Source organism: Mus pahari, chromosome 8 (genome assembly GCF_900095145.1).
Source record: "Mus pahari chromosome 8, PAHARI_EIJ_v1.1, whole genome shotgun sequence".
NCBI classification, from domain to species: domain Eukaryota; kingdom Metazoa; phylum Chordata; class Mammalia; order Rodentia; family Muridae; genus Mus; species Mus pahari.
The window spans coordinates 69061581-69073620 of NC_034597.1; the positions used below are offsets into that span (position 1 = coordinate 69061581).

General features: G+C 43.9%; 1 protein-coding gene across 5 annotated transcripts in view; it reads right to left on the reverse strand.

Moving 5' to 3' along the window:
- Dgkh (diacylglycerol kinase eta) overlaps positions 1-12040 on the reverse strand; it is a 169453-nt gene that overhangs the window by 69522 nt on the left and 87891 nt on the right. For all 5 annotated transcript variants that reach the window (XM_021203180.2, XM_029541438.1, XM_021203179.2 and 2 more), the window contains 2 exons: positions 1785-1889; positions 1414-1546 (listed from right to left, as the gene is read on the reverse strand). In XM_021203180.2, the coding sequence (XP_021058839.2) occupies positions 1414-1546; positions 1785-1889 (238 nt within the window). The remainder of the gene's footprint in view (positions 1-1413; positions 1547-1784; positions 1890-12040) is intronic.

Here is a 12040-nt window from a genome sequence, read left to right on the forward strand (position 1 = left end):
CAAGCACGGAGCTTTGTAATAATAAAGTGCTTTGTGCAATGGGCCTTGAGACTCTCAGCCCCGCATGACAAGCCTGACTGTTGCTATGGTCACCAATGCAGGTGACTCCTCTGCACCTGTATTTTGTAAGGTGGCAACTGAGTCTCTCCAGGGAGGGCTGAAAACCACTTCATCCCCTGGCCTATAATGTCATTACCTAAACCCACAAAAACTTCACAAATACTGCGGTAAAATTATGGCTTTTATTCCAACATTTAGTTTTTACCACGCTGAACCTTCCTAAATATTAAACAGTAGTTAAGACAAGCATCCTTATTTATGTATTTGACATTATTGATTTTTTAAAAAGTTACCGCTTAAACTTGTTTTGTTCAGATACTAGTTAAATAACTGTGAAGGATAATTACTCCTTGGGATTAATTGAATTAGGAGACTATGAAAAGTGTTGTTTTAATTTTTTACAGTGAGTCTATCTGACTTCTGCTTGTGTGCAGTAAGCCCAGTCCTAGCCTGACAGAGGAAGAGGGCGAGATCTCTGTGTGGAGTCAGTAAACGTCAGATTTTGTTTGGAATCCATTAGGAGTGAGTGGGATTCTATCACTACTTGAACTTAAACACTAACTGTGTGTGCTCAGAATTACGATGTGACGGCACTTGAGAAGAAGCTAGTACTAGTCCTGTATACATTTCAAAATAATTGTACCCAACATTCTCCATTCTTCCCCACTGAAGAAGTCATGAGCTTTCCCTTGGTGGCTACCGGCAGGCTTGCATTTTGTCCTCACAGGTCCCAAATTAAGTAATAACTCGCACACCTTATCACTAAAAATTCCAGCAGAAAAAAAAAGGCAGCAAAAGAAGACCGGCACTAGCCTGGACCTGGTTTTTAGAGAACGGTCAAGAACCTCACACCATGCCAAGAGGGTGAGATTTAGTGCTGCGCTTGCCTAACATGCAGGAAACCCTGGGTTCAGTCCCCAGGGCTGTACACAAAGGAAAAGGAAATGACAAGATGATGCCCATTTAAATGAACCATAAGCAAAGGAAAATATTTCAAGTAATGCAATATAAATAACCATTAGGAATTCTGCGGAAGCGTATACACTGGTCGCCACGGTCTGATAGAACAGCGAGAACTAGAATGTACCAAGCCCAAGGGGATGTTAGACAGAGGTAGTTAGTTCCTTCAAGAGAACACTGAATTTTGATGCTGAGCAGAAGCATTTCACCAAAACAGCCCCATGTGTGTAGAGCCCAACACTGAACTACCACAAAACGTGCATCTTGATTTACACAAGTCTCCCAGGCCTCGTTCCCACCCAGCTGCCTCCTTCACAGTGGCACAGTGCCCGTGATAAGGTATCTATGGCACGTCAGCCGTTGGCAGGACACAAATGCAGACCGCCACAGTACCTTCACAGGACAGGCCATGGGAGGTCACTCCAGAGAGGCTCTCTCTGCACACGTTACAGAAGGTGGGCCGGGCGTGGGAGCAGGCGTACCAGTTATGCATCCCTGAGAAATGTTCCACATTAAACTGGGCCACCTACAAAGACAATGTTCAGTCAGAGTTGGCAAACAGGAGAACAAGGCCATAGACTCACGACTATTTGCAAATCGTGCATGCTACCAAACTGTCAACCTGTTACACTTCAAGGAACAGAATCTCCTGTAAACAGGTTCTAATGCCAATACTGATTTCTGCACAGGCTAGCTTTAGTTCTTTGGCTACTCTTATGGATGCCTGTGCTCTAAGGAGAGGAACCCAGTAGATGATGCCTTACCTCATAGGGTTCTCTGCTCTGCACGGACTTCAGAGAGCTGATCCAGTCCTCCATCTCTTTCCTGTTCTCAGCACACAGCATCAGCCTTCTGAAGGGAGTGATGATCTGAAAGGGACAGTTTGATCTAATGACCATAAATAACCAACCAGAGGGGTTTTAAAAACCCAGACTCACAAGACAGTCCCATTCTCCAAGTCTTTATGTCCTTGATGAAGAAAAGAGAAACCTCTGTAACACAGATGAGCTTTGTTCTGTGTCATCTCCAGGAAAGGATGGCCCTCGGAAGTCTCTGCTGGTCTCTGAAGCTGTTGCTACCAATCGGGCTTCTTAGACCTTTCTACCGATGACTCCCACATATAAGCAGGCATTCTTACTGCACGGAGTGTATTTTGGAACCTGGTTTTAACTATGCTTTGAAGTAATTTGAAATGAAACATCGGTTTCAATATGGAAAAGAATTTTAAATTGAAAAGTGAAAAGAAATGTAGGATTAAATTTCATAACTAACTTGCTATAGTACTACTTCCTATGTGATTCAGATTCACATGAATCTGGGCAGAAATTTACAGTGCTACTCTTTAGTTAGAGTGCACCAGAAGACTTAGCATAAAAATCCTTGATTTAGCTTGAAGAAAAAAAATTGTGACTTCATTTTTTTCATGACACTGGAAAAAAGCAAATTAATTATATTAAGGACTTTAAAGTAGGAGGAATGGAAATCTCCTGCTGTTATAGCACCAAAGGTATTTCAAAATAAGATTCTGACATTGTGCTTATAAATATAGTATCATACATGCTGCCTTTAAGTTACTGTGACCTTAGCACTCACTGCAAGAAGTACTTTTATGTTCGAGGCCAGAGCCTGGTCTACAGAGTGAGTTCCAGGACAACCAGGGCTATACAGAGAAACCCTGTCTTGAAAAATCCAAAAAAGGAAAAAAAAAAAAAAAAGAAGAAGTACTTTTATGTACTTGTGGTACAAGAGCAAGAAAATTATTTTCAAGTCATATGTTAGAGATATATTTGTACAGCAAATATAAAAATTCCCCAAGTCCAACCACTCGATCAACTAACAAACGTTAAGTATTTTACTATACACACAGCAGATAGCATGAGTGATGATTACAAACATTACAAATCAATATGAAAAATGAGAGACGACCATTCTCTAAAGAGAAAACTATGGGACTGAACCACCACTCGTCTAAGCAAGTCTACAGTTTCAAGCAAGAGACGGGAGCCCATCCGAGCCACTCACCAACCATGGTCTCCTCACTGGTTATTAGACTACACCCTCTTCTGAAGCCCAGAAGCTTGTACTACTTCTGACAGGCATGTGCACTTAAATAGACCAGCGCGGGGGCCACGTGGCACTGGGGCACCAACTGCTCTGCTTTGCGTCTTTGTTAATTGCACATGAAATCGAAGACAGCCTCGCTTTCGCATTTTCTTGCTTTAAACGACCTTCTTTGGGTAAAGCTTATTAGCAGTTGGTCACTTCTCTTCCTGAATAAATAGTTAATGCAAAGAGCAATGCCTCTCTCATTACTGGGGAGCCAAATGGATGCTTTATTGCTTCAAAATGTTTTTCTAGGGCAGTTCATCAAATGTGGCAGAGAGGTACCATTAAATCATAATACACTCCCTGGCTCTGGAGGCTGGCACGGCATCCAGAAACCTCCATGTTTCCCTGGCTCACTGATGCTATCTGAATAAGTAATGCCTCTAGCCTTTATCTGACTTTAGCTATGTGTTAGGGTTCCTTTTAGGTGTCATCTCATGTTTTGATTTTGATCTTTGTGGAATTCTGGGCAAAGCATAGGACAACAGGCAAAACCTTTTAAAACCATCATGAATGTAAAAGGCAGGCGATGACTTCTAAACGTCCGTAGAGGTCTCAGAACTAGACAGATGCCTCCATTCTAAAGGATTCCAGCAAGGCTGCATAGCTTAGTCATGGGTGCACCTCACATGCTAATGAAGTTAAGAATACATACTTGCAACTTCCACTTTTCAATCAAGACTGTGTTAGAGACGAGCCGTAACGAGCAAGCAAAGAGCATTACATACTTCAGACCAAACATTTTAAGTTCTTCAAAGACAAAAATGCTACAGTTATTCTGATGCATGGGTCTTGTGATTAATCGCAATTGAGAATCTACTTATCATAAAGCCACATTCTAAGAAGTCAGTGTAAAAGAAAAAAATATCAGCTCTTCATAAATGACTCGGAACAAAGATGGCTAGCTTTGCGGCCGTGGTACTAAAAAGCCCACGCTGTCTGGGCTACACCAAGCTTGGCTCGGCCAGCAAACCTGAAGCTCCCAAGCCTGGCCCTTTCCCTCTAGGCTCCACCATCAGCCAGCTTCCATACATTACGTCTCCTCCCCACTGCCCAGATGGGAAAGAAGCCCACAGCCTGGGCTGATCACAGACTCTGGTTATTCTCCATCACTCCAGCCTCATGTCTCCCCACATTTTGCAAGGGTAAAGTTTGAGGGAGGGCAAATTCAGAAAGTTATTTGCTTCTTAGCTGAAAATATACCTGACTCAGACTTCATTATGATCACAGGCAGCCCAGGCCTAACGGGAGGCCAGAACTCCTTTCACACACGAGGGGAGATGGGGCTTTCTTCCTACATCTGTTGGGGCAAGACTGGGAAGTTTCTGGAACCAGGTCCTCAAAGGACCTGAAGCTTACCCATTCTACAGTGCTTCCTATTCTCTCTCTGTAACTCTCTCTTCCTGTCACCCCAGTACACACTCACTGTTTGCATGCACATCTGAACTAGTGTTCCTCCAACTACGGCAGCCCCCAAGACACTGACACACACATATGTTCATGGGTCATTTACTAGGTATGTGTAGGGGCCAAAGCAGGTCTGTCAGAAGAGTCTGTAGGGGAGGAAGGGAAACCATGGATGTACGTGTCTGGAAAACCATGTGGTACCAAGCAGCGGCATCTAACTTGGTTTCGTAAATGGTACCTAGGAAAGTAGACAAAATCCCCTTTAGTAGGCATGGTTAACAGTGAGTTACTGGCAAAACCATCAATCCAACCACACCACTACTCACTTCTAAGACTCAAGAATATCTCAGCCTGGCTGGGGAGGGATACTCTGTAATCCCAGAAATAGGGAAGGTTGAGGCAGAAAAAATTGTCTTGAATTTGAGGCCTTCCTGGGCAAGATAGTAAAATCCCTATTCAGAATGGAGAGAGAGAGAGAGAGAGAGAGAGAGAGAGAGAGAGAGAGAGAGAGAGAGAGAGAGAGAATATGAATATGAATTGGTCTGATAAAGCATTAAATATAAAATCCTATGAGACTGTAACACCATGGTACTCAAGCTAAAAAGAAACAAAAACAAAACCCAGATACATGTCAAATACTGTCAAGAAAGTATAGACCAAATGAATTCTTTTTATTCATTTATCTGCAGTTTTTTAAAGAAAATATATAGTACCTCTGTAATAAAAACCATTTACTATTTTACTGATGGAGGTTTAAAATGTAAAAATGTGCATGAAGGTTCAGGTGGGGAGAGAGATGGGGAGAGGGAAGGACGTGGAGGCCAGAGAGATAGAGAGATAACCAATCTTGGAGATGCTTGGAGAGCCGTGTGGAAACCGACTGCTTCGTAAGCTTCCTAAACACTTTCACTAGACCTATCCTCTCTGGGGACACGTCAGAAGCTGAAGGTGATCAAAAAAAGGCAACTGTCAGCTATGGGGTATCTGCCTGCCAGTTGTTGGTCAACTGTGTCCCAGAGGATAGAGGACCCTGCCCCCAAAACACACACTAGATAGATAGATAGATAGATAGATAGATAGATAGATAGATAGATAGATAGATAGATAGATAGACATAAACATACATATATGCATGTATGTATGAATGTATGTATGTATGTATGTGTGTATGTATATCATTGCTCTTGGCTGACCACAAGAGCTCTATGGTAAGACCCTATTGCTGAAGGCACACCACACACTTTCATCACAGGACACAGAGAAATCAAGTTGGTACTGCTCAGAAATCATTCTGTTAGCTAGCTTTCATAGTACTGACAAGTGCTATGCAGGGGGCCTGGAGTGGGTGGGCCGTCAATAACAATCTCACCCAGCTGTGAACCCTGTGAACGGAAATACTGACCGGTGTGGCAAGATAGAGCCACAGGTGCACGGGCGGCCCCAATGCTATGGAGGGAACCTACCACTTTCTGATTGACTTTAAAGCACGCTCCACAGTGGGAGATGCCAGCAGGTGCTACACACCTAGCCAAGAATCCACGGCTGGAGAGTAGATAGGCCCCTGGGGTGAAACAACCGCTGCTATTCTGCTAAATGGTTACAATGTCAAACTGCCCTCTAAAGTCGCAGTCCGTCAAGCCCTACATTAGTGCAGACCTCAGACCTCATCAGAAAAGTTTCCTTTCAGCAATGGACTGTGGTTCATGCAGAAACCCACAGCTGTTCCAAGCACAGAGAACAGAGGTCTGTGGAAGGCTCAGCTACAAACAGGACTCTGTCCAGATCCCTCCCATCCCCACCACCCCACGCACCCCACAGAGATCGCTACACACAAAGACTCAGGGGGGAAAATGGAGGAAGAGGAAAGATGGCTGGGCGGACTGAAGCAGAGCGGCGTCTTCAGATGTAACCCGGGGACTGTGCTCATGAGCTCATGGTAGCACCAGTGCCCTGGTGGGAGACCTGCACGAGATGAAACCCATGGACAGTTCAGCATGTGCAGGGAGGGCCCATGAGTTCTCACGCCTAACCAAGCAGATTCTGGGGAAGGCAGAGTCAGTTTTCCTCAAGCGTGTGACCCCTGGTAGGTCAACCACTGCAGGGGTTGGCTCCATAGCCATCTGTAAACAAGTGGCACAGACTGGACTCAGTGGAGAATGGAAGAGAGGAGAAGGGAGAGGAGGAGGAGGGGAATGGGGAGGGGACAATGACAGCAAAAAGTTGGGAGGGTGCAGAGAGGTGGAAGGTATATCTGGGAGGAACTGGAGAGAAAGATGGGAGATGAATTTGATCAAAATACCCTGTATGAAATTTTACAGAATAAAATGCATGTTTTTAAAAGACAACTTAAATATATGGTGGACCTAAGTAGGATCTCTCAAGCTCTTCTGTACCTCACAAACTCCTGGTTTGCTTGCTTCTCAAATCTCGGTTTACAAGTTACTGCTCTCCCATCCAATGAAGGTACAGGTAGGTATCAATTCTTAAAAAACAAAACAAGCAAGCAAGCAAGGAAACAAACAAAAATCCAGGTGATCCAAAAGTAGAGGCAAGTAATTTTCATTCTATACAACAATGTTTGAATTCCCAAAGGAACGGCGTTTCTAAGGAGAAGTGAATCACAGGGAACTGTCTGGAGTCATGGCAACCTAGCCTGAATCACTCCAGCGTCTTCTTTTGTGTCTGGGGCGGTAGCCACGCTTCTGAGCCTCACTCTTTCCGCTGCTAACTAGGGACAGAGCAGTAACTCAGTGGTGCTTGGAGTTCAGTCGCTGAGACAATCCAGGCTAGGCTTCGCTAACGGCTATCTCTTACCAGTGACAGAGACCTGCACTGCCATCTACAGATTTCGTATCTTTTATTCCTTGTATTTGTGGTCCAAGATGAAAGTCATAAGAGTTTAAAAAAAAAAAATGGAGGTACCTACCTATAAAACTCGCTGCCTAGTTAACAAACACCATCAGAATTAGGACAATGACCTACTGACATCCTTAGTGGACAACGAAAATAACCAACATATTAAAGGAGGGGGGGAGTGAAGATTCTCCTAATTCAGTATACCCAACCTTACCTAAAGCAACAGTAGTGACTGAATAACGCTTACAAGACATTCAGCGAGTCAGAGTCCCTCTCCAGCTGCGATGGTTTTAGTACGCCATTGTTACTATTGATCACAGTTACGTTATAGAAGACAGACAGCTTTAATTCAGATATCTGGCTCTAAGATAAAGGAAATTTTCTTACATTCTCGGACCACTTCATGTCCAACAATCTTTTCTGTTAAGAACTCTTTCTGACCTAACATTCTAACCGGCTGCATCCACTCTGTTCAGGACTAGCTGGGTTTTAATCTGGAACCACCTTGCTGCACTACAAGTTCACACATGGTGAGAAGTCTCTCCTGGAGAGTGGGGCGAGCAGGAGCTGGACCTGAGCTATAACTTTGTTGGCCACATTTACTATGCTTTGACTAATCAGATCTAATGGCAGTGTGCCTTCCTAACACTAGCTTCGCCACCCTCCCTGTAGTTGTCAACTGCTCGCTCTTAATATATTTCTTCCACCGCCCCTTATGAAATCTAGATGCAGCTCCTTAATTATGTATGTTACTTTTTTCCTCATTCTTTTTTTATGGAGCGAAATAATTCACTTTGACAACTTAAATGTGCCAAATGGCAATGTGATCGTGTATCTTAAGTGGCTATTTTAGGAGCAGAGGTGCTCCCATTTTTCAATGTAGACTGGGGACCTCCACTACCCAAGCACATAGGCAAGCAAGCGCGCAGGTGCACACCTTCATCAGTACATACCCGGCCCAGCCCCAGCACCGCTCTCAGAAGCACCTTCGTGAGGTAAAAAGGGGAGGGGATGATAGTTTTGGGTGTAATTCTGGATGTGCTTTGGCACAACTAGGCAGATGATTTCGCCACTCACCTGGTTATTAACCATGAAAGGTCATTTAAGTGTCTAACTCTGAAGTGCCAGGTCCCAATTATGTCAAAAAGGTACTTTTAACCCTTGTGCGGTTTGGTCCCTCTTTTGGCATCCTTCTGATCCCAAATTACATTAGCCATTTGCCTACAACACTACTCCTTTCAAGGTCACAATTCCAAAATAGCTTTCCATGTATTAACACCTGATATAATATACAAGATCATGATTTCTAATGATTTATTTGGTTGTTCTATAATAAACTCTGTACTCCTGTGTTGCTTAAAATAGACTGAAATCTACCAGAATTTGATAGGGAGAAATAAAAACAGCTAAAGTCCCTATTTTCAACATGGCCAGTTAAAAATGTCTACTAATACTGGTCCCTGAGGGGTTCTGCGTTTTGTGAGTCTTACATTGAGCTTCCTAAGTGGTCTGGTTTGGGATCAGTATTTCTCTTAACTGATCATCATACTGTTGAAGCCCCATCTGTTCTCTCAGCTGGCAATTATCTACTCAATTTCTTCGGAGGAAGTAATAGATTTAACATATATCTTCTTCAAGGTTGCTTACATTTTAATGGAAGAAACGGCATTACACTGTAGTACAGCACACAATGGAACTGAACAGAGAGTGACTTCATGTCACAGTGAGTTCATTCGGGGCACTCTGACCATGGAAAGTGCCTGAGTACTTTCAACTGACAGCAAAATTTAAGGGAAGAGAATTTCAGGGTAAGGAGAGGCCTTGTGGTGCTGGAGTCGTGGCTCAGTCAGAGCACTTCTTGCTCTTCCACAGGACCTGGATTCAACTGCAAGCACCCACATGATGGCTCACAACCATCTGTGACTCCAGCTCCAGAAGCTCTGCAATCCTCTTCTAGCCTCTGTTAGAACATGGTGCTGTTAGCATTTGGTACACAGAAGCATGCAAAATATAATAAACAAAAATTTAAAAAAAAGAAGAAGAAGACATATGCCAGGTGGTGTTGGCATACACCCTTAATCCCAGTATTTGGTTGGAAGGCAGAACAGATGGATTTCTGTGCGTTCAAGGCCAGCCTGGTCTACACAGCGAGTTCCAGGATAGCCAGGAATACACAGAAACTGTCATGAAAAAACAAAACAAAAAAATACTAGTAATAAAAAGAAGGTGTCCTTATAAATTGATATGATGTACACACACTCATTTTATCTATGTGAACAGTACAAAATCTCCTCTGAATGGTCAAGGAGAAAAAGAAGTTCCATGAAGTTCTGAAACACAAATTTCACCATATCCAACATGAAGTGGCATGATTTATAAAAAACACTGTAGACCACTGATAAAATTAAGACTGATGCACGCAGCCGGGCGTGGTGGCGCACGCCTTTAATCCCAGCACTTGGGAGGCAGAGGCAGGNGGATTTCTGAGTTCGAGGCCAGCCTGGTCTACAAAGTGAGTTCCAGGACAGCCAAGGTTATACAGAGAAACCCTGTCTCGAAAAAACCAAAAAAAAAAAAAAAAAAAAGACTGATGCACGCATGCACATGCGCGCACGTGTACACACACACACACTTCATTATTAATCTGCATATAAAATACTAAGAAATTTTCTATTTAGGTAGCACACTGTGTGAACAGGACTCTAGAACTCCCTGTGGAATGTCAGCAATGAGCCACATTTATACTTGTGCAGCAAGACACACACACACACACACACACACACACACACACACACACGGCTTCTTCAAAGTCCTCCTATGTCTTTGCTTCTCACTGGTCAGTCACTTTGACTGAACTAACTAAAATAACAACTTACACGTCTATGGTGGGGGTGGGGGAAATCCTGTCATAAAGACTGGTCATCTTAAATGTCAAAACAGCCCCCACAGGCGCTGAGAATAAAGGGGCAGGCTTGTTATGATCACAAGGAAGTCTGCGCCATGCCTGCTCATCTATCTGGCATGGAGAGGCTATGCACCTTCTGGATGTAATATTTGTTTCAACAATCAAATTACAAATCAAGAAATTCCCTATACACAGTAACACTGATGTAGGAGAATTCTGTAGCCACATCAAGTCAAACACTACTCACTGGTGACAAGGACCAAGGAAGACAAAGTACAAGCACTGAAGAGTAACTTCTGATGGAAACTTTCAAAGTACAGATGCAATTATTCTAGGTCAATAAATACCAAGGGGCCACCTTTGCCAACAGTATGCCGCTCTCCTTCTTCATAGACATATGTGACTCCTACCCTGGGCAGAAGGCACCGCCTCACTGATGCCCCACTGTCTCATACATTAAGTATGAGTTAACTATATACAGCATACTGACTTTAAAAACAGACACTAAGTGATCTGTCCACGATGTGTTAATTCTTACATAGACATAAAAATAGCAGCAGTGGCGTTGCAGCAAGGAAAACGAAGCTATGTGCTGTTCCTTCACTATGCAATGGTCGACTACACAGCTGCCTTCAGCTCCTGTCTCGGCTTCAGCTTAAGCAGCGTTTGCCTTGAAAGCTGGAAATCAGCGGGGCAGCCTCGCTCTGTAATCCTAGGGAAGTCTACTGAAGAGTGTGGGGTGAGGTGCCATGAGGTGAAATGTGTCTCTTCACCTCGAATAAGACGGGGAAAGAGAATGGATGAAGCTACTGAGAGGAAACGAGGAACAAAGGGTGGATGAGGGCAAGAGGCAGCCATCACAGAGTCATCTGCCTATGGTTTAAATTTGTCCCCTTTCAAAGGACTGTGATGGCTAATCTCCAACGTTAACTTTATACACACGACAAGAGGGAACCTCCAGTAAAGACCTGCCGCCATCAGACTGGCCTGGGACTACATCTGCGAGGCATTTTCTTGATGACTGACTGTTGCAGGATGGTCCACCCCACTGTGGGCTGCTTCTATCCCTAGGCTGTATAAGCCAGGCTGCTGAACGCGAGCCTTTGAAGTGAGTTAGTCAGTGGCATTGCTCTATGGTTCCATCCTCTGTCCTCGCTTGTGTGCCCACCATAACTTCCCTCAGTGCTGAACTGTGACCTGGAAGTGTAAGCCAAATAAGCTCTTTCCTCCGAAACTTGCTTTTGGTCATGGTGTTTATCTATCACATCGACAGAAGGCAAACTGCGAAAGCACTGATGCATTTCGAGCCCCAACCTAAACTCTTTTGAGGGATAAGGTGAGAGACTTGAGTGACTCAGTCTCCTTACAGACATTAATATCCTAAGCAATGCGTGGCCCTCAACCCAGACCAAGTGTCTGGCCTCCTACCTTCTTCCCAAGACCGAACACAAATTGGCATCTTCCGTGTTGGTGTAACTATGTCCACAGAAGCTAATGAATTAAGGCTTTTGAGCACTGGCTGTAATGGGAAGGTGGTACTGACTGATAAGAGCTATCAAATTCAACTTCCGTAATTCATGAATGTCAGGGCTTTTCTTAAGAGAAAGTTAGCGGGCTGGTGAGTTGGCTCAGTGGGTAAGAGCACCTGACTGCTCTTCCAAAGGTCCAGAGTTCAAATCCCAGCAACCACATGGTGGCTCACAACCATCTGTAACACCTCTTCTGGAGTGTCTGACGATAGCTACA